The 23,968-nt window shown below is 44.8% G+C and overlaps 1 protein-coding gene across 2 annotated transcripts in view; it reads right to left on the reverse strand.

The window, feature by feature from the left end:
- LOC147697773 (uncharacterized) overlaps window positions 1-23,968 on the reverse strand; it is a 303,212-nt gene that overhangs the window by 128,644 nt on the left and 150,600 nt on the right. For both annotated transcript variants that reach the window (XR_015299158.1, XM_086933339.1), the window contains exon 5: window positions 858-959. Coding sequence is in view for 1 of the 2 variants with exons in the window: in XM_086933339.1 (XP_086789465.1) it covers window positions 858-959 (102 nt within the window). In the remaining variant the exon portion in view is untranslated. The remainder of the gene's footprint in view (window positions 1-857; window positions 960-23,968) is intronic.

The following is a 23,968-nucleotide window of genomic DNA, read 5'->3' on the forward strand; positions in this document are numbered from 1 at the left end:
CCAATCGGCACGCAAGGGTATTGCTCGAGCAAAAGTCTTGCGGATCCAGGAATCTGCCGCTAGATATCTCCATCAGATAGCAGCATTTAATTTACAGGCCCTAGGTACATGCAGGACCAATTTACAGGGACTTATAAGTACATTAAGTGTACCAATTGGGTGTGAGCCAATGTTATCATGTTTTGGTCAGCAGTGGTAAAGTACACAGATTTCCAAGGCCAACAATAACAAGGACAGCAAAAATGGAGAAGTAAGGAAAAAGTTTAGGGGAAGGCCACCCTAAGGCTGGCAAGTCTAACAACCACCAAATAATAATATAATAATAATAATAATAATAATAATAATAATAATAATAATAATAATAATAATAATATTAATATAATAATAATCAAACGTGAGAACCTGTGTATCACATGAGGCTTTCTAGTATGCCAGGAAAGGGAAAAAGTGGTGTAAGTATGTGCAAGCCAAGCAAGTATATACCTGGAAACAATCCAGCAACACTTTTTTTCCTCAGGTTTGCGGAGACAGGACTCTCTGGACATCAATCAAACATGGAGGCCAATCATTTGCCCGAACATTAAACTCCCTTTAAGAGGATAACCATAGCGTTAATAAATGTATACCCATTCTAAACTGCATAGCAGGAAGTACACTTTAATCGTAGCGCATATTCATGATTTTACCATGGACTATCACTGATCCAAATGCTGTCAGTTTTGTTTTTTGAGTACCAGAAGTCCGAAAAAAATCAAAACCATAGGTTACAGAAAATAAAATGTTTGTGAGAGCAATTAATGTTCACAGTCACCAGATAGCTAATTGTACAATAATTTTGCAAGACATTTACTAGTTACCATTTGCTGGATGTCCTTCTTAACATTGTCTTGCACTGCCAACATCCCTTCCTTTTCCCAGTGCACCTTCATAACTTCATCTCGAAGACATAAAAGTTCCTTCTGTAAAATAATAGTATGTAGTTATATATAAGAAGATAAAGAGCAAAACACTCCAAATTGTACAAGCATAAACTGGAAAAGTAATTTAGGACCAGGCACCAGCAGCATATGCTTACATCTAAAATAACTCCTTCATTCTTGATCACGTTTGCATATGGCTCAACGACCCCCAGAAATACTATGCACAACGCCTGGTAAATTGTAGTTCACTTTGGCTTCAGCCACTGGGTCAATAATGCCACTCAATGGTGATCCTGATCCACTTTTAATCGTAGAAGGGAGAGTGGATGGAGGGACAGTTGTACACCAATTCGAACCAGCCTGTAGGAAAACTCAAAAGCCCACAGTTTAGCAGGACCTCGAAGGATCAGCAGCACTTATCATGATAAACCCTCAAAAAAGAACAAGTAGCCGCCACAGAAGGTCATCTGGGACCCCAGTAGAAAGCAAGAGGACCACCAGTCACACCCAGGAGTCCCAGCGATGAGTGAGGAAAAGTGACTATTTGGCAAGCTGGTTAAGAAGGTGCTTTGTGTGTCTGTGGTTTAGCAAAGGTCTGTGTGTAGCAGACTAGTCAACCTTAGTATGGTGGTATCTGGATAAAGGAAGACTAAGTGTACAGAGTGAGTTGGGCTGAGGACAAGTGTGTTGATAGGATGGTCAGGGTGCAGGGGAATGGAAAAGACAAGAGGTGCCAAAATATTAAACAAAGAACATGGCAAAGACGTGCCTGAAAATTTTTTAATTCTACCATCAGGTGTACCTAAGCCCTAGTTCCGAAGAAGAAATGCCTTGGATAAAAAACACAGTTTCAGCACGCAGACAAGGTGCTGGCTGGAGATAAGTTGGGGTTGACAGGGAACATTCAAACATTCAGGAGCAAACATCGAATTCCAGTGAGAGAAGGGGACTGGGAAGGAGTCCAACAATCTAGCTTAAGATAAAGGCATCTGTGAAACAGTGGGCACGAACAAGAAGAGAAAGCAGCCAAGGCTCAAAGTAATTGCAAGTAGGGCACTACAGGACCGACCCGCAAAATAACAAACAAAAACTGTTTCCAAAAAGGCAATTTTGCACACAGACTAAAGATCAATAAACACGTTTTATGCACCATTAAACTTCTACCTTAAGCTTTTTTGTGATAGCATTCTATTTCATTGCTGTATTACATATGATGTTCAACTTAAGTCACAATATTAGTTTGTTATAATAAGTACAATTCAGAACACACCCATAGCTTTGTGAGGGGTCTCCTACAAAGAGGCGCAGGTCTCCTCTACAGAAAGGGTGAGCACTGCCTACTTGACCCCGTGGGTGAAGTGGATAATATTTTATACCCAGCCAAAAGGCATGGTCAATGGATAAATGAAGGAATCTACCCCACCTATCCAGCTCTAAGGAAGGGGCTGGGGAGAGGCTAAACTGCCTCTTGGAGGTTTCAAGACAGTTGAGGGCAAGCCACAATGCGCTAATGGATACAGTTGGGTCTTGGTTAGCAAAAGGCTACCCTCACCCAAACTTGACAGGGTGAACCCAGGTTCCCCAGAAGGTAGGGTAAAATACCAAATAAGAGAGACTGTCTGTGGTGTTTAATCTAAACTTGAAGACACACGTTTTGAACTGTGTATTTTTTTTTAGTAAGGAGGGGTAGAGAAATGGAAAATAGTCCGGGACCTTAAAATTGTTCTCAGATTCTCAAAAAAAAATGTTTTAAGGCCAGAGACAGCAAACTGGGCAGCGAAGAGAAAACTAGCAGGAATACAAAAGCGTGGCAGACACACAAATAATTCAGGGACGACTCATTACGTTGGAGCGGAGGAGCGTCGCCCCACTTAAATTAAGCCCAAAGAAAGATGAAAAATAAAACGGTAATTCATTACCATTTTATTTTTGACTCAGGAAGGGTGCTGCTGAATGAAAGCAGCAGGGAGGAGGGGGGCTGATTGTGCACTTTTCAAAGTGCGCATGTCCCTTTGGTCAGCCGTCTTGTGATGGCCAGACACACAGGAGCACTTTGAAACCCCTAACCCAGCTGTCTTAAAGTATGTGCAAGGCACCAGTGTCCCTGGAAGCGGTGAGTGAGGCCGCTCCCACCAATCAGGGAACTGCTCTCACAGGATAAGAGCACCAGGATTGGTGGCCGTACTGCATCCAGTTCCTGAGACGAATTCCGGAGCAGAGGACATCGGTTCAGGTAAGTGTTTGTTTTAAATTACTTTTTGTGCCACACCCCCGGTAGATACCAGCCGCCATTAAAATAATTAAACATAATTGCTGCGATTTGAAGGTATTCATGCACCTGGCTAGTTTTAATTTCAGACTTGAACACAAGGATTGCATGCTGCTGTGGCAACTCCAGTTATAGTTTAACAACAATTAAGCAAAGAGACCACAGCAGTACCATAACAATTTCAAGGATCAAAGTAAGCTTACAAAAAAGCATTGTGATTTGTTGTGGAATGATCTAGAAAACTAAAAATCTAAATTGGGCCCCCAATGATCCACCCACTGAGGAAATTAGGCACAATTGGGCAAAGATATGGACTTAAAGTTAAACAGCAATGAAAAATGTCTTCATAGCAAATCCACAATTCACAAGCAAACAATTATCTCACTTTGAGAGAGTTGCCTCAAATAGCAAAATACTAAACTATTAGGGCCAGTACTGAAGATTTGTAAAGTATTCTAATTTCCATAGATCTGGCACAGAAACCAGGACCATTTTTTGTGTCGCAGAAAACAATAAACATGATTTTAAGCCCAGTTGTGCTGCACCCTCAGGGCTACATGGCCTCAAGCATCCAGATGCAGTACTTACCTTCAAAACCTATAGAGGGTTTTGCCCAGCGTCCCGTATGGCTAGTATAGTCCTGTTCATGCCACTTATGAACATCTTAGAGGTCAAAATCATTCCCAGCAGTGTACCAACCATTTTCACACAGGTCCGGGGGACCCAAGAAAACAGGATCTAATGAATCCAATTCATACAAGTGGTAGGTAACCTTTTGAATTCTATGGACCCCACTACATCATTATGGCACACTAAGCATTTTCGATTATTTGAACTTTAAACCAAAACAATAAAAATACAGAAACAAGCTTTCATCGAACAAATACAGTAATAATGACATACACATGTTATTTACAAATATTTTTTTTAAATCACCATTTTAATTTTCATGACAAAGAGGGTACTTTTTTAAATTCAACTGAAGCCACTCATTATGAAGACTATATTCTGTTTGATGTGCTTGCACTTCTTCCGCAAATCTATGTGAGGATACGAACATAATTTTTAGGCTACACTTTAACATTCCTTCACATTTACAGAACGTTTACATTTTTTTAATTTTGCTTCTTTATTTATACACTCTTTAATAATCTATTATTACTTAATTTTCTAAGCTGTCACAGACCACACAGAAGGCTTCGTGGACCACCAGTAGACCCCAGACCACTGTTTAAAAAAACACTGATCTAGAGGATTACTGTTAGAACCGGGGTATCTAGTTGGCTGGGGTATAGGCCCTAGTCCAAGTAGGGACCACCGCTTCCGATAGGGTAGCCTGGCGCAGAGTGGGAAGGCGTAACTTCAGAGGCAATGTGTAAAGTATTTGTGCAACCCCCAACAGTTCCCAGTGAAACACGCACATAAGGAAAAGACACTACACCGGTTGTATATAAAAATGTAAGTATCTTTATCTATAAGTTGTGCAAGATCCAAAAGCAGGTAAAACCAGTTTCCAGGCAAGATTGGCAGTCAGATAAATCCATTTGCATATAAAGCAAGTAAACCTATCTTGATCTGGAAATGGTGCACAGTTCAAAAATAGTCAGAATTCCCCATATAGAAAATCACAGGTCTCAGTCCAACGACTGGGGATGGCCGTTACTGTCTGTTAGTAGAAGAACTATAGGGCCAGCACAACACTTCCTCGGTCACCCGCAGTTAGGTGCCAGTCTCTGATTCCTTTAAGGCACCCGGTTCGCAAAGGCAGGAGGGTAAACACGGTACCCAGGAGTTATGAGCATGAGGCACTTGAATGGGGACGCAGTCCCTAATGTGCAGGGACCCTCGCGCTGAGAGTTCTGTGGCTGCTTCAGTGTTTAAACTTGGTTGGTAAAGGGAGGAGACTTACGAGGGGTCCCAGTGTGCTCTCCAGAGACCGAGAGTGACAGGTTCAGGGTGGCCCGGTACCGCAGCTCCCTCCTGTGCAGGCGCGCTATCGGTGGTATTTATCACAGGCCCCCAACAGGGATAACAGTCTGTCTGGCCCGCAATTAAGAAATAAATATTTCCCCACAGTAATGCAGGCAGTCCCCGTCACTCGCTCGTACATGGGGCAGTCTACAACCCGCTCCCGCCAACTTCCCCAACGGCAGCTTAAAGCTAGACGCTGTCCGTTACCTGTGGGTGGAGGGCGAGCCCAGCGTCATCGGAGGAGCTCTCCTTCGCTCCGGGGCACTCTCCAGCCTTCGGGGCAACTCTTCCCGTCCCGGGCGAAGCTGGGGAAGCCCTCGAGGCACAACCAATGAGGGAGTGGCAGGCTGATGACACGACGGGACTCCTGGCGGTGCAGCCAATCCCAGCGCGGCCTGGGCTGACGTCACACCAATCCCTGTGCGGCTTCTTGGACGCTGGAGAGGACGCACCCAGGGTTCCCGGCCGCGGCGGTGATTACGGGGCCAGTATCTCGCAAAGTTTAAATGCGGATTCCAGTGAAGTGCGGACACCGCGCCCAGCGCCACTGGGGTGATTTGATTAAGGCCCACAGTCCGGGCCAGCGGTGGCGATTCCACGGCCGCCCAGCGCTCCCTTGCCACAGCGCTTCCCCCTCACAATGCCTCACAGTTCAATGGTGGTCCCCAGGCAGCGGCGATGTTCAGGCATACAGCGCTTCCTCTGCCACAGCTCTCCTTAGCGCCTCCCCTGCAGCGCCTCACAGTTCAATCAGGCCAGGGGCTGAAGCACTTTTCCCCCGGGCCAGCGGCGGTGATTTTTGGGTGCAAGCTTCAACACGCTGGAGTCTGGGCACGCTGTAGGGACTTAGGGGATACTTCGCCTATGCCTCTGACTCAGGCCCGCCGGGGTGATCTCAGGGGTGATATAAGGAGTAGGCTTCCACCCCCAGCTCTGCAGAGGTAGTTGTTAGGAAAAATAGGAGGTAGCTGTCCTCTTGAAGGCAAGGCAGGCCCTCATGCAAAACGTTGCAGGGGCAATCTCTGTAGTTTCCTTACTGGTCTTGTGATCCCAGTGTCCAGGGATCAGTTAGTCTTCTTGGTGGAGACACTCTGGTAGTGTTTCTTTAGGTCTCTCTAGCAGGACAGGATCAGCAGGCAGTAGGGCAGCTCAGCAGGTTGGGGCAGCAGTTCCTTAGAGCAGTCAGCCTCCTTCCCAGTGGCAATCCTTCCTGGCGCAGCAGTCCTCACTCCAGCAGGGATTCTTCCAGGTCCAGCAGTGTAACAAAGAAGTGAGGCCAGAACCCTCCCTTATATATCTTTCAGTCTAGGGGCTAGAAAGTGGTGGAAGTCTCTGGAAGGGTCTGGGGGCAGGGGCTTCTGGAAGAGTCCAGTAAGTTCTGGTATGTTCCCTGCCTTCCCTGACCTGGCTGTCACAGTGACGAGAGACATGCCGTTAAGGCTACAGTGGGCAGCCCATCACAGCCCATGCCAGGGAGAAGGTGTGAATCACTACTCCCACCTCCCAACCCAGGCAGGCTATCGGTATGCAGAGGGGAGGGGGGAATCTACAGTGCCCAATCTAAGTGTAGGCAGGAAAAGGTCCACTTTCTAAAAGTGGGATCCCTAGCGTAGTAGTGCCCAAACCCTATATATCGTTGAAAAGGGTTCCTCACCCAGAGTCCAACAAGACCAAATATGACAAGACTTATTAGGTCCCTGTCAGAAATGATCCCATAAGGGGGGGGGGGGGGGGGGGGGGGGGGGGGGGAGTTCCCAATGTTAGCCTATGGAAGATTAAGCCTTACTGCAGTAGCAGTGGCTTGTGGCAGATATGCCAGCCTCACAAGGATTTAGGGGAGAGCACCTGCACCTCAGCACTGTTTAGCAGTGGTGAGGCGCCCAGAGTTTTAAGTCCAACAAAAGGTAAGGTAAAAATGGGAGGCAAAAAGGTAGGGGAAGACCACCCTAAGGCTGACGGGTCCAACAATTCTAGTAAGATGGTTCTATGAAGAAAAGAACAAAAATGGTGAGGGAGTGTCACGTGGCCTGTGGGGACATAGTCGCATTTCACTACCTTAGCTTGAGCACATTGCAGCTTGCCTGCTGCTTTTGCGCACGTTACAACGCATCTTTATTTGTGCAATATTTTAATGATCGCTTTCACTGGAGAACTCATCGCTGTGTCCACACTCTGCATGTTCCTGGGATTTTGACCGAACATTATGTGCAAGGTCGAACAATAATACCCCTTGTTATTTTGTTCTGGCCAGACCGTAGCCCTTAGACAAAACATACTGATGCAGCTGTTGTTCGGACAACGTACCTTGATTTTTAGTGGGGTACACAAATTAGGTGACACACTTGGAGAGGGACCTTTCCAGGGAGAAGAGCGAAACAGCTCCTGTAATTTAGATCTACCATCTATAGGCTGAGGTATGGGATCTGCTGACAAAGCCCAGAGATCTTCTAATATATAATAATACTGTTTGTAGCAAGGGAAGGGAGGATAGGCTCCACTGTCTTTTTATGATGACATCTCCCTTCATGATTTATGGAGTAGCTGCTATGCTGACTATATTTGTATTATGCATTCTCCTGCTGGTTGTGGCACGTATACTGCATGTTAGGGCACGTTAGTTAAAATAAATATTTTAAACTATTTTGTGACTCTGTCAGATCTTGTTGTGGACGAGTACAAGAGTGCAAGCGAAAGGGTGTGTCTTGTTACCGCGATTCCTGAGAGATCAGGGAGTGTTGTCTACTGGGGTATCTAATCATTTGCTTCTCTGTGAGTGAGTAGGGGAGCACGTGAGACACTATAGCTAGTCGGTTCTGGGCTCGTGGGTACTAAGGTGGTAGGAAGACTCAGTCCCTATACACCGAGGTCCCATAATCTTGCGCATAGTTCTGTGTTTGTGCAGAATCCCTACAACAGTAGCTTAGTGTAACAACCACTCCGTGATGTGCATTGCACTTGTTGTAAAATCAATAAAGAGAATTTAAATGTAAAACGCAATGGAGGTGGAGAAGGCACCAGGACTGTCAGATCACATTTGGGGCATGCACCATGTGGCAAAGAGGGGTTGCTGGATATTAACTAGATTGGGTGAGGTTGTTTTAGTTTTTGGTAAAATCAATAGAGATAATTTAAATAAATACTGGACCTCATTGGATGGAGTGAGGTCGTTTACCACAGATTTTCCAAGGTCCATCCAACTACGGATTTTCAAACTGGGCCAAGTACAATCCCTTAAGCACTTGACTCTCTGCTGCAGCGATGTCGAGAAGTCACAGGCTTCTCAAGAAGGATAAGTATGGGGTTGCTCAAGCTTGGCACTCAACAAACACACATTAGCACACACATTGGCAAAACCAATAGGTTTTGCTTACACAAGATCTACTGGCTTTGCCAATGTTTATTTAGACATCTTGCACAGCAGTGCAGGCTGCTGTGAAATATGGCTTAAAGTAAAGTAAAACAAAGCGCTATTGCACAGCCAGAGTTGACTGAGCACAGCAGCTTGACTGTGAGGCCCTATAGAGGACTGACTATGGCAAATGTGTCCAGGGTCACACTGCGATTTACTCTTGGGAGCAGTGGTTGAGGTCATATCGCAACTCTTCTTTTGGCACACTGGCTCAGGTCATGCCACAAAGAACGATAGCCCCAACTGTACTCTGGCAATCTTCACTCATGCCGCATGGTTCCTGTGAGGAATGGCAGGGTAAGAGACTTGCTCATTGGAATCTTGTGAAGAAAAACAGAAGGACCCTTCTGGTCCCTGATGGACTACGCAGGAGAATGACAAACCAGTTGGGTGTGGTTAATAAAGTTTATGACACTGCGTGTTCAAGTAACGGTTGCATGCTGAAGAATAAAGAGGTGCTCTACAAAGCTCCATGTCCGGCTTTGTCATTTGCATGCTACTGGCGTGGGGAGAAAGCTACAGAGCCCACAAAGCCAGGATTATGCAGCACCTCACTTCTACTGGACTGTCACTCCACCTAAGGGTTGGTAGGCATCACCCCTCAATATACCTGCAGGCAGTTGGGCATCTAAGCGATTTAGGACAGGTGCACAGCTCATATAGCAAGGGGTAAACTCAGGTGATGTCTTTTCACCTTTAGGAAGTGGACAGTTAGGGAGGCACCAACTCCCTTCCTTGGTAATAGAGAACATGGTATGTACAAACACAAAAAACCTCTCCCTAACCATATATTACTTAATAGGTCATAGGTCATAGATCCTAGATGTAGAAACAGTAACATTGTCCTACAGTTTATATTTATGAAATTATTTTTATTATTCTTGTTATATCAAAAATTATCATTTTGTTAAAATAGTCATGAATATATTATGTGAACGAGACGGTCATTTTGAAAATACACACAGCAAGACCCCAACATGAAATAATATACAATTTCAAGAAAGTAACAAGAATAAACTAAGAAATGACACCACACATCATACAACATTCAATCATACCATGCACAACCCACCAAAACTAATAATAAGAATAACACAATGACTAACAAAAGACAAAACTATTGCATGAATAATATACAAGGACAATAATCAATTACAGTACACAGAGATACAATTTGTTTGAGACTGAAAACAGCGCCGAGGCACGTTTCGGAGTGGAACCTGTCCACCAGATCATTCATCAGGGCGCAACTAGTACAGTAGAGATTTAGTATCAAAAATCTGTCACAGAATCAGAAACCATATATAATAGGACGGTGGCGAGGGGTCTTTGAAGCATATCAATAATGGAACCAATCTGTAGGAGCAATGAAAACAAAATAGGATTGCTAGAACTCTAAATATACGCAAGATAAAGGACACAGAAAGGAAACAGATATAAAAATAAGAAATAAGGTAAAGACTATTGATAGAGCCAAATGTAGAATAGACAAGGTCCATAAAATCAGAGTGTGCAGTGTAAAGATACAGTTTGTGCGTAAGTGTGGATACCAGTAATAGGAGAAAGCTGAAAAACCACTCCCAGTGAGAGATAGGGAGAAGACAAAAAAGGTCCAATTAAAACCTACTTTAAAGTGTGGTGATCCACACGAGCTCAATTTCACAAAAACAGGGCAAATAGTGAGGATCATAGGCTTTACAATCACTATGAAAGAATATATAACAAACACTAAAAATAGTGGAAAAGAATGGCCACAACCTTAATATGGGCAAACGGTTTAAGGAAAAAATGCTGCTGGTGAAAGAATAATACGACATTATGACTAATAATGCACGAATGGGAACAGACCTATAGCAGACATTAATTACATAAGGAAATGGCCCCAAACAGAGGGGTCATAAGTCGGGGGTCTGGATGACTATCAGGGGTTAGAAATGAGACCCAAAACGAAGTAAACCGTACCCCTATCTGTTATAAACGCACAAAAATGGACACCAAATGGGGGCTTCTTCCCGCAGATGGAAATGTGCTAAGCCTGGTCATGGGCCCAAAATTAAAATGCAAGCTTGAGGACCTAATAGGTAAAAAGCATCAACATCACACAATAAATGGCCTGGCAAAATAAATGATATATATTACAGGGGGAACCCAATTAACCCATAGGCATCTGGGTAAACAATACAGTAAGTAAAGAATATGAAGCCTACGAAGCAAATACACATATTTTTTCAGGAACAGATACCGTAAATTATCTATTCTTCAATACAGTTATTCTTTTTGAGGTAAATCGTAAATTTCTTTTAAATTTCTCCAAATGAAAGGCAATTCAAACGAATAATCTCAACTTATTGGTTTATATATTTCCTTTTAATAAACCATTTTTTCAAAAATTAGTTATTTGTTACACATATACATACACAATTCATACATACATATATATATATATATATATACACATACACATACACACACACACACACACACACAACTTATACATATATATACACAATATACACCAACTTATATATGTACAAACACAAATTCCTTTGAACCGTTTTCAGGGTGCTTTCAGTCTAAAAAACCACTAATACCAGGAGGTGATTGGGAGGATAAATAAGAGCCCAGTATTGAGACTGCGGATAAATACATTAGATGACGGTAGGAATTATGGCATATGTTGGGTTGCTTTTGCTGAATGTTACCCTCACCTTGGTGGTTGCACGTGTGTTTAGTTAGTTTTATCCCTGGTATTAGTGGTTGTTTGGACTGAAATGGATATAGCTTCACTGACATAGGTGTCGAAATATCTGGTGCACACATAGGGGTGTGTAACATTATTTTGCCATTCACCTCGAGAAATGAGACATATCGTTTAGAAAGAACTGCTCCATGTATATATAGACTTCCTCAAATGTATATATAAAAATGTGTATAGTTTGAAAATGATATCCCCGAGATATGTATATATAAATATGTAAATATATTGTATTTGATTTCTTAGGTAGATTTTTGTTTGCCCAAAAAGTCCTGATGATGCCTGAATTCATGAGAGGCTGAAACGCGTCGACAATTTCTGTTGGAAGGCACCATTGCAAAATACATTGTTTGAGAATATGAGAAAATGAACTGTAAGGAGTACTAAAATAATAAGAGGTCAAAAGGAGGATACCTTGGATACTCCTACGTTGTTCTGGTGACCTGTACACAAGGAATGTTCCTGTATAATTGAGTGGATAAACATCCTTTTTGAAAACGGTTCAAAGGAATTTATGTTTGTTTGTACATATATAAGTTTGTTTGTATATTGTGTATATATATATATATATATGTATGAGTTGTGTATATATATATATATATATATGTGTAACAAATAAATAATTTTTTTAAAAAATGGTTTATTAAAAGAAAACATATAAACTAATAAGTTGAGATTATTCGTTTGAATTGCCTTTCATTTGGAGAAATTTAAAAGAAATTTACAATTTACCTCAAAAAGAGTAACTGTATTGAAGAATAGATCATTTACGGTATCTGTTCCTGAAAAAATATATGTGTAATTGCTCCGTAGGCTTCATATTCTTTACTTATTGACAAAATAAATGGACATGAACTGTGAACCAATAAAATACAACGAGAAACTACATGGGTACTTACACGATGAAACATAAAAAAAGAGGTGTGATGAAAAACACAGTCAATGCTTCAGAGGTAATCCTTGGCTGATATTTAAAAGTAAAAGCTCACCGAAAACGACCCAGAAGCCAACATAATGCGCTTCCGTGTTAGGGCATGGTGATTCTAGCCATAAAGTAAAGACAGAGAAATAAGGTAACTATAAAGAAAAAAGTGAAGCGCCCAGCCCCCAAACAAACAAAACCCTGAGTGGACATAATCGGTCCAAAAGTTCATACCTTGCTAAGTCTCACAAATCATTTAAACAGGGGAACTCGTCCTTCAGACATAGAGAACATGGAACAACAAGTAAATCAAGGGGTAAAAGAGACACGAAAAGTGAATCCATTATCTGCAGTTTCAGAACAGGTTTGAAGTGGTTTTCCTTTGAAGTGTCCTTTCCATGCTGCTTTCCAGACACAGCCTGTGCATAGAGTGATGCTTTGCACATCAGGGTTGTCTCCAGCCTGAAACACCCACAGCAAATAGGTGTAAGGCTTCTGCACCTGACTGCACCAGCTAAACTGAATAGAGTGATCAGGGAAAAGTCAAAAGGTGGGCCCACATCACCGCCATCTTGTGCAGCAAATCACGCTTGGGGCATCCCACTATGGCTTACTTACAAACTTAATTAATGTACCATGAAGGCCTAATACACAAAACACACATATGCACTTAAGATGCTAGTGCTAAGGTCTGGGTAAGCGCATAAAAGCGGATCAATAAAATGAACAGGCCAGTGGGGGACTGCCAAAGGGGATTTAACGGTCAGGAAAAGCATGGTGGAAAACATAAATTAAAAATACTACCTCCTCGAATTCCAATAAATATTTGTAAAAAAAGATTGTGAATGACCGTACCTAGCAAATTTATATAGGAGAGAAAAGTATTTGCTTTCACACATTAACCTACTTCAAACAAATTCCTTGTGTTTTAAAGAACCTCACAATTGCAGATTAATTGAAGCATATTTTACACTTCTGATGTGCAAGACTCCAGTGTGACAAGATACAGTTGCACATGCTAAAAGCGCTACAAGTCAGAAATAAATTACACGTTCTGCTTTCCAAAAACGTCACATGTTCTAATTATTAGTAATGCCACCTAATCTCTACCAACTCACTCAAGACAGCCGTATGGGCTCATGTCGTATCCAGACCAGATTTTTGTAATGTCTTTCTAGCTGGAGTTCCCAAATTAGATCTGAGCACAATCAAAGCGGACTTTTATTCGGCATCGAGACTAATTCATAATGCAAAACAAATGTGACCACATCACTCCAAATGTTATTAACCTCCGATTGCATTTTATACGGGCTAGGATAGTTTTTAAGCTCATTGTCTTGAACCATTAGCTCATACATGAAAACTGTCATCTATATCTGGCAGAAATGTAACTATTTCAGGAGAAATGGGCCAGAGAAATAGGCCCTCTTTTGCTAGAGGTTTCCAAATGTTAAACTTCTCTGAAGCAGCTGTAACAGCATAGAACTCTATAAATATTAGAAAGTTCATGCCTCTCACTACCTTTAGGAAACAGCTCAAAACACATCCAGTCAAACAATTTCTGACCTTATGCTAGCATATTCAAAAGGGGATACATCAACATAGACAATGTGATTAGCTGTTTTGTATCCAATCTATTTACTCTGAACAAAACTGTAGGAAGGTGGATATCTGACTATGGTTACCCCCAAACTTTTTGCCTGGTGTTTAGCTGTTTTTTTACATAGTTGGCCTGGGATCCTGCTATTCAGGGCCCCAGGCTAATTGCTCTCTCCTTAAAATGGACTCCATGTACCTTAGGTGCATACACAATTGGAACTGGTTCACCTCATAGGCCCCTGTAACAGTGTACCATAGGTACCCAGGGCATAGGTGTAGCCAAGGCCTACCAGGGGCTGCAGCATGTATTGTGCCACCCCCGGCCTGGCCTCCCTATTTGACACAACTGGCTGATCACTCAGCTGGGGTAAGTTGGTGTAATCACCTCTTACTTAGATATAGTATACCTATATCTAAACCTAACTGGACACATGTTAACCTATAAGTCACTCCTATGGCAGGCCTTAACAATCCTGGAGGCAGAGTGCGTGGTTTCATGTGAGATGGTGCTCTAGCATGAGCTGAGCCTGTCTGCAGCTGTCAGGAACAACTCCCTTAGCTGTTCCGGGATATTGCCATACCATAAACTCTTAAGTGCATTATAATCCTCGCGGTTATATGCTAACTTCGGTTTGGCTTTATCAAAACATGTCGAGTAAGGTGTCATACGATTTGGAATTCTATCCCCTCGACAGTTCTGTCGACGGGGATAGCATTCCACCCTTCTAGAGGGACACGACATGTACATAGCCTGAACCCCGGTTAAAGTTAACCAGAGCCTCAGCATCACAAAATGGATGCTGCCACCACAGACACAAGTCTGACCTCCTGCTGCTGGGAGTCCTTCCAGCGAGGGAGGCTTGGACAAAGGGTTTCCTGCCTTGGGAGGTGCGAGCACCACCCCAGACAGGATTTTGTGTATTGGGTAGGACAGGGCTGAATAGAATCAGACATGCCCGGGGCACACAAGGTGTCCCCGTGCATAAGCCAGTCCAAACCGGTCCTGGGGCTTTCCAGCCCCAGTCCTGGCGCGGAGCTGGACAAAGGAAAGGGGGTGTAACCGCCCCCCCTTCCTGGTCCCACCCAGAGGAGGGACCTAGCAGGTGATCCACCCCTCAGATTGGGAATAAGAGTGGGAGCAGTGCCATGGCACCTCAGATCATCCTGAAATCAACTTAAAACTAAGAAGACGCCGGACTTCGACATTCTGCTGCACAGAAGACTGAAGAGCATCTCCCTTGTGGCCTAGGAGTGGCCACCCTGTGAACACAGGCACCATCCAGCAACTCGACGTCTGCTTTGCCGCTGCCTCCTGCCGGAGCCCGAGCTCAGAGCCCGACAAGACCCAGACTCCGAGACTTCTCACAGCCCGATCCACAGTCCCTGCAAAGAAGGGACCCGTGGAGGCACCGAGAGACGTGGGACCGGACATCTCGAAAGACCCTCGAGAAGCTGACTGCGCAGCAGCCGAGGCACCCTCGACGCTGTGCTTTGGGGTTTGAGAAGCTCCACAACCGAGCAGCATTTGCACCGAAGATCAGCCCCCCAGCATCTCCACGATCTGCGTGGGGCCCTTTTGCACTTTGCCACTCGACGCGCCATGCCGGCCACTTGCCACGTGGTCAGCGGCCATCTTGGCGACGAAACCTACAATTTACACTGCGGGGGTCTGGTTGCTCCAGACTTGCCCTCGCTCCTGTAAAAAGTAGCACCCGCTCTGACCTTGCTGGTCCGAGTGATAAGCGTTTTCCACTTCCTGCGTGGCTTGCATTAGCCAAGGCCTGTTTGCTCCAATCAAGTTGCCGACACCGCCATCAGCTAGAGCCTGCGTGGGACAGCTCGTGATCGACTCCTGGACGTCCTCGACCTCTTCGTGTCCACGTGGCTGAGGAGACAAGCTGCACCTCATCGCCTGTTTGCACCCGACATCGCCTGGTTCCATCCTGGTTCCACGGTAGTCACTGGCTAGTGACTTTGAACATTGTCCCCTCTGCTTTCAGGTCTTCACCACTTCAGATCCACCCTTGGATCCACCGGAACCCTCTTCAACGACCCGCCTGCAGCATCTTCAGCTCCAAGCACCATCGACCTGCGTGACGAAACCCGACACTACTTCGCACCTGTGCACCCGCTTCCTGTGGGTGAGGTAACTCAGCAACGCCGGTGTTCCCACACTGGTACACACTTCTAGTGCTTAGGTCTAAAGTTTTGTCCTTCTAGGTCAGTCGGAAGGTTCCTTAAACACTAACTTTGTAACTTTTACGCACCATTGACATTGCATTGGTGTATGCGTGCACTTTCAGCACTGCACCCGAGTCCCGCGGGCCTTTCCCGACTTCTTCACTGCTGGTCCCGATCAGCTCCAGCGATTCCCAAGGCCCTAGGCCTACTTCCTTTCAGCTAGGTGGTTCTTATACCACTATTTTAGTATATGGTTTAGGTGGCCCCTAGGGCTCATCCATATTGTGCAACTTTTGTGTATTTAAACTGCGTTTTGTTTTAACGCTTATGCTTCTGTGCTCATAAAGAGTATAGGGGATATTTGTAGTAAATAAATATATATATATTTTCAATATATATCTGTGTGGTGTCCTTTCATTTGGTATTCAAGGAGATTGTGTATGGTAAAACAGCTTGCTTCACATGCCTTTACAGAGTTTAGCCTAAGACTGCTTTGTCCACGCTACTAGGATAGCTGGTCTATAAGGTTGACTTACAACCAATTATCATAAGGGTTGCTTGGCATGGTACAAGGTGATCACTAGAACTAGTGAGCATCATATACCAGGCCAACTTCTCACAAAAACCTTTTGACAAATAAATCTCAAATTGTTATAAATTAATTCTCCCCTTGCCTAGCTTGATGCATTCCCGTTACTAGTTAGTTATATGTAAACCATCAGTATAACTCCCAGGCCTGGTCGTGCGATATACATACTCTTAAAATAAAACCCACTAAGAATGAAGAAAGTCCTGCAACAATTAATGTAGCAGACTTTCTAAGGATTTTGCAATGAAAAGGGATGTCGACCAAAAGAGCTAGGCAATGACAGAGAGACACTGGTGACAGGGCGGCCCTGATTTTATTAGATTTATCGGTTGCCTTCGACACAGTGAACCATGATATACTGGCAAACATGTTATCAGAGATAGGGATAAGAGTAACCACCCTTAAACTGGTTACATCGTTTCTATCGAATAGGGTGCAATCAGTACAGATGGGAGCTTTCTCATCCTAGCAATTCATACTCCCATGTGGGGTGCCATAATGCTCTTCTTTAAGTCATACAATGTTCAATCTCGATGTTACCCCCCTGGCTAAAATTATCAGGCAGTTTAACTTCTCAGTTGTCTCTTACGCGGATGAACCCCAGCTAGTGGTGTCAATCTCCAAGGATGTGGAAGAGACTGCAGATCAATTCAATTGCAGTATGACCCAGGTTAACCAGTGGATGAGTTCCAATTGCCTAAAGTTGAACAGCGGAAAGACGGAGGTCCTCTTGTTGGGTACAGATACCTCCTTTTGGTCACCTAGAGGGTGGCATTCTAGTTTGGGAGATCTTTCAGTCCCAGTCAAGAATGTGAAAAACCTAGGTTTTATATTGCATGACAATCTGACCTTCAAACATCAGATCCATACTCTTACTTCTGCAATCTTCTTCACTTCAAAGATAAATCAGGAAAGTTCGCCCTTTCATACCGCCTGACACCCTAAAAACATTTGCGGCCGCATTAGCCCTGTCCAGACTGGATTATGGCAATGCCCTTTACATGAGCATCCAAACGCCGTACTTACATATGATACAGCGTCTTCAAAGTGCGGCAGCCAAATTGCTGCTGATATTCTTAGATTTCAGCCAGTCTCCTATGATCTGAGAACTCTGCACTGGCTTCCAGTTGAAACAAGCATTTGCAATGCAATAGGTCTCGCATTAGGAAAGTTTGAGCTATTGGTCTTGTAAATGACAATTTTTTTATTTTTGTGTTGGTTTTGAAAATAGCTAAATTAATAGCTTTGTCATTTACAATGCCAATAGTTATAACTTTCGCAAATGTGACACCTATAGCATTTGTAATGCAACATGTTTTGTATTTACGTGACTTAGATGTATTGATATTACGAATAACAATGGCTTTTAATTTTTTTAAATAATTAATATACTTAAATAAAAGTGATTGTAATTTATAATGGCAATAGCTTAAACTTTTGTAAATAACTTTTGTGAAGATTATGTTCAGTGTATTTTATTGTGATGAAAATCCAAGAACAGAAGTGAAATATTAACATCTTTTTGTGACATTTGTAATAAATCTTGAAACATCGAGACAACATATTTGAACCACTTGTTGTTGAATGGTTGCACAGATTGATGCTGTGGTGGTGCTGAGTGATGCTGGTGTTGCGCTGAGTGATGCTGTGATGGTGCTGTGGTGGTGCTGAGTGATGCTGTGGTGGTGCTGAGTGATGCGGAGTGATGCTGTGGTGGGGCTGAGTGGTGCTGTGGTGGTGCTGTGGTGCTGTGGTGGTGCTGAGTGGTGCTGAGTGATAATGTGGTGGTGCTGTGGTGGTGCTGTGGTGGTGCTGTGGTGGTGCTGAGTGATGCTGTGGTGGTGCTGTGGTGGTGGTGCTGAGTGGTGCTGTGGTGCTGCTTAGTGGTGCTGTGGTGGTGCTGAGTGGTGCTGTGGTGGTGCTGTTGTGGTGCTGAGTGGTGCTGAGTAGTGCTGTGGTGGTGCTGAGTGATGCTGTGGTGGTGCTGAGTGATGCTGTGGTGGTGCTTTGGTGGTGCTGTGGTAGTGCTGGGTGGTGCTGTAGCGGTGCTGTGGTGGTGCTGAGTGGTGCTGAGTGGTGCTGTGATGGTGCTGAGGTGATGCTGTTGTGATGCTGTTGTGATGCTGTTGTGATGCTGTGGTGGTGCTGTGGTGGTGCTGAGTGATGTTGTGGTGGTGGTGCTGAGTGATACTGTATTGGTGCTGAGTGGTGCTGTGGTGGTGCTGAGTGGTGCTGCTGTGGTGCTGAGTGGTGCAGTGGTGGTGCTGAGTGATGCTGTGGTGGTGCGGAGTGATGCACAAAAGGTGCATTCAACAGGGGTGCTGTGGTGGTGCTGAGTGGTGCTGTGGTGGTGCTGAGGTGATGCTGTTGTGATGCTGTGGTGGTGCTGTGGTGGTGCTGTGGTGGTGCTGAGTGATACTGTATTGGTGCTGAGTGGTGCTGTGGTGGTGCTGTGGTGGTGCTGAGTGGTGCTGCGGTGGTGCTGAGTGGTGCTGAGTGGTGCTGAGTGGTGCAGTGGTGGTGCTGAGTGGTGCAGTGGTGGTGCTGTGGTGGTGCTGTTGTGGTGTTGTGGTGGTGCTGAGTGATGCTGTGGTGGTGCGGAGTGATGCACAAAAGGTGCATTCAACAGGAAGCAATGAGGTGCATAATATAAACAAGAGCTCAAAGTGTTGCAAATGTGAGACCTACTGCATTGCGCACCCACGGTGACCTGGCCTAAGAGGGCATGAAAGGGCTGAACTTGGATCATAAATTCAAAGCTGCTCTGAACAGGGGCCCCCAAAATACACTTGTCCCCGGGCCCCCAGATCCTGAAAGACGTCCCTTCGGAGTGAACCATGTTCAGAATGAGCAGGCGCCCCACCGCTCCGCGCCTAGAGGAGGGGCACCGTTAGTTGCGCCAAGGGACCGAACGCCCCTATGGAAGGCTCCTGGGAGGAGGGGGCTGGCTAGTGACATCCAGGTTGTAGGATCGGTTTAGAGTGACACAAAACCGAATCCTGCTAGGGAAGCTATTCAAGCCCTCTTTGTCTCTCTGGACCCTAGCCGCAGAGCGTCGGTGAATCAGCAGGGAGTGTGGACATCTGTTTCTGGTTCGACGGCCCGTGGAGGGCAACGCAGTGGGTTCAGGGGGTGGGGGTGGTGGCAGCCTAGTCTTTAATCGCTTTATTGCTTTAGGTAATTTTCTGGTGCCCCGAGTTACGGTGTGACTGGGGTTGCTCCGGCGGCCTATTGGAATATATCGTGCTTGCCCGAGGGACGTCTAAGCCTGGGGCTGCGGGTGTGATTCCTTGGGTGCGTCTGTGTAATCATCTCACCTGTGTAATGATCTTGCTGTGTAATGATCTTGCAGAGGGTCGTCTGGGCCTGGGGGCTACGGGTGTGAAGGGAGCGTTCCTATTGTATGTGGCTGCCTTCTTTCACAAGATTTATTAGCGTGATGGATTAGAGATGGTGTTCATATTTGTTTTGTACCGCATCTGGTGCCAGCTCTTAATTTCACAGTGGGACACGATCGCGTTCATGCTGCGTGTGGCCAGGGCTCAGGGGTTTTCACAGGCTCAGCTCCAAACGCATGTCTGCACTTTATTCACATTTTGAATAATGGAGCATTACTGCGTCGCCTACCCTTCCTGCAGTTTCGCTTGCACTTTCTCCGCCGCACCAGTCCCTTTTCTATGTCGGCGCTGCACTGAAGGACACAGTCAGCGGCTGGATCTGACGTCACATCCCCGTGCGCCGCAGCTTGCAGCGTTAGTGTGAGCACCGGGGCAGGGCCACGAACTTGGTGCCACGTCAGGGCTAAACCTGGGGCGGCGGAACACCGCCATGAACCCGGCACACCACGAGCATCCGTGAGAGCAGCACCCGCAGCCGCAGCCATGGAAGCCCGCTACAATCTGAAGAGCCCCGGTAAGGATCGGCAAAGCCCCTCCCTCTCGCTCATTGTCAGCCTGGCAGAGGGCAGCTGCCCGTGACACCCAACCACCTTGTGTGTGTGTGTGTGGGGGGGGGGGGGGGGGGGGGGGGGGGTTAGAGGGCTGCGGCGGCGTGTGTATGCGTGCGTGTCTGTGTGTGTGCAGGGGGGTGGGGGGCGGCAGCGTGTGTATGTGTGCGCGCGCCTGTGTGTGTGTGTGTGTGCATGCATGCAGAGGGGTGGGGGCTGGCTGTGTCTGTGTGTGTGCGCCGTTAATGCATGCGAGGGAAGCGAAAGCAGGGGCTGTGAGTTCGTCTGCGCAAGCGCGGCTCAGAGGCGCGCTCCCGCGGTCAAAACAGACTGCAAAAGCGCGCGTCTGAGTCGTGTCCACATTCCCAAATACAGCTGACAATAGGTCTGAAGCAGACAGCAATCAATGCTTACGCATTGAATGCAGGTCTGCTCGACCTAAAAAGGATTACATTTAAATCCCAGTGCTTAGCATTTAAGGCATTGCACAGTGTTGGTTCTCAACATCTGAAGCAGCATTTGATCTTGTTTGTGCCCTCCAGAAATCTAAGATCGTCACATAGGTAATTCCTACAGACCCCCAGATTCAAGAAAGCTTGCTGGGGTGGAAGAAGTTTCATCTTGGAGTCAGTTAAAACGTGGAACTCACTTCCAGCGGACATAGAAAACAGCCCAACGTTGCTATCTTTTAGAAAATCACTAAAAACTTGGCTCTTTGCCAACTAAAATTCTGCTCATTACTCCTCATCTGCAACCTCTGGGTTCCGCCAGCACCACCGCCTGGACGCCCTTGGGCATTTGTGCTCTATACAAATATTCAAATCAAATCAAAATGGATGATGTTGTAAGGAAAGCCAATAAATGACCTCTTCCCCCTTCCATTGTCCTCAAATTCCTTTGCCCCAATAAAAATTAGCAATTTTGCAATACCTCCCACTTGAAGAGAACTCATCTCTGTAGAAGGTCCTTGGCCTCTAATGTGCATTCGTTAAAAAGAAACAGTGGTCCTAATCAAATTAATTCTTTATCAACAAACAAAGTATACACATAGTTGATTATTTTAGTGAGCTTCTTGTATTGAACTGCTCAGTTGAATCAATCAAAAACTGCTTCTTCCAGCAACAGACACAAATTATAAATTATAAAGTACCTGACACAAGCCAAAGATTATTTGAAAAACGTGTGGAGTTTAATAAATTACTCCATTTGGACTTGATGCTTTTATATACATTTATACAATTATATACATTTTTACTAACAGTAAAAAGAAGAGCAATCGGCTTCTAAGGGAGTGCAAGAAAAAAGAAAGATAGTGATTGTGAAAGAAGGGTGTAAGCCTCAAAGGAAAAATTGTGACTAATGGGTGGCCTCCGTCCTCCTGTTCCGGGATGGACGTATAATATAGATGACCGTGGTGAACCACCCAATGAGGGTGGGGCGGTGTATGCATTAGATATTCCAAAGATGATAGTGCAGACACAATTCAAACAGGACGTCCCCGGGCACTTGTGTGTCGACCGGGCTTCACACGAAGTGGGCTTGGGATCCTCCGGGCGTTAGAGTGGAGTCTCCGTTCCGTTTTGTTTTTTGCAACGCTGAGCGCTTTTTCTCCTCGCGTTCTCGCCGCCACACTGAAACGCTATGTCGGATCTTATAATATAGATGACCGTGGTGAACCACCCAATGAGGGTGGGGCGGCGTCTGTATTAGATATTCCAAAGATGATAGTGCAGACACAATTCAAACAGGACGTCCCCGGGCACTTGTGTGTCGACCGGGCTTCACACGAAGTGGGCTTGGGATCCTCCGGGCGTTAGAGTGGAGTCTCCGTTCCGTTTTGTTTTTTGCAACGCTGAGCGCTTTTTCTCCTCGCGTTCTCGCCGCCACACTGAACCGCTATGTCGGATTATACGTCCATCCCGGAACAGGAGGACAGAGGCCACCCATTAGTAATATGTGGGTTATATTTTGAGAATTCTACGGTAAAAAAGCGGTTGCTACATCTGTCCTGGAGGAAGACCCGCAGGTCGAGGTTCCCACTTACCCTTGCACCAAAAGACGGGTCGAAACGTCGACGCTCCCTTTGTCATGTGCAAATAGGACCACCCTTCAGCAAAAAACATTATACATGTCATTTATGACTGTATAAATGAAAAACTGTAGTAATCAATTGTGGCCTTTTGCAAAACAAGCTGAATCTTTTAATACAGCTGCAATATATTGGAATTGTTTAAATTTCTCCCACTTGTCACAATTTTTCCTTTGAGGCTTACACCCTTCTTTCACAATCACTATCTTTCTTTTTTCTTGCACTCCCTTAGAAGCCGATTGCTCTTCTTTTTACCGTTAGTAAAAATGTATATAATTGTATAAATGTATATAAAAGCATCAAGTCCAAATGGAGTAATTTATTAAACTCCATACGTTTTTCAAATAATCTTTGGCTTGTGTCAGGTACTTTATAATTTATAATTTGTGTCTGTTGCTGAAAGAAGCATTTTTTGATTGATTCAACGGAGCAGTTCAATACAAGAAGCTCACTAAAATAATCAACTATGTGTATACTTTGTTTGTTGATAAAGAATTAATTTGGTTAGGACCACTGTTTCTTTTTAACATTGACTACCCAGGTCCTTGAACCTTATTGGGTTACCCCATTCCAGTAATGGCCTCTAATGTGCATTCAGCGCTTTTTTTAAAATACATTTTATTATAATATGATTCTTTACCCACTTTTACTCCTAAAAATTGGGCTCATTAATAGTTCTAATAGCCTTCCTTTGAAGAAATCTTAAGCAGGGCCGGAACCTGCTGCTCTCCCTAAGAAAATAGAAGCTAAAGAGTGAAGCCAAGATGTACTCAAGCAAAATGACCATTGTTCCAGATTTATTCATGCAGTTCCAGCCTTCATTTGTTTGCCGACTCGCTGTTCATCTGTCGCCTTACCAGTGGGTTGAAAGATTTGTGCACTTTCATGAGGAGGGAAGGAGTAAAAGTACTCCGAGACGGTTCTGGGTCATGGTATAAAATATGGAAGGAATAGGAATTCCACCGGTTCAATGTAAGCAGAGGCCAGGTTCTCCAGAGTTGCCTCATGTGCAGCAGTTCTAAAATTATGCCACGATTTAAGATATTGTGACTACCCCTGGACCAGTATTCTGGGGGTAAGGATCGTAAGCTGGCTGAGGCTTAAAAGCTCAAGCATCAACGCTTGTACGGCACGCCCTTACCCATTTATGGGATACTTGCCACTTTGAATGTTGGTCGAGAGTAACTCTACATTCATGTTATGGACACATGCAGCTACTTGTGTTTGTGGAGAGGTTGGTGCAACGTAATTCCCCTGTGTGAGGTCTGATTCTCTTTTTAAGGAGATTACCTTTCTAGAGTGGCTGTCGATATAGCTC

Source organism: Lissotriton vulgaris, chromosome 8 (assembly GCF_964263255.1).
Source record: "Lissotriton vulgaris chromosome 8, aLisVul1.2, whole genome shotgun sequence".
NCBI classification, from domain to species: domain Eukaryota; kingdom Metazoa; phylum Chordata; class Amphibia; order Caudata; family Salamandridae; genus Lissotriton; species Lissotriton vulgaris.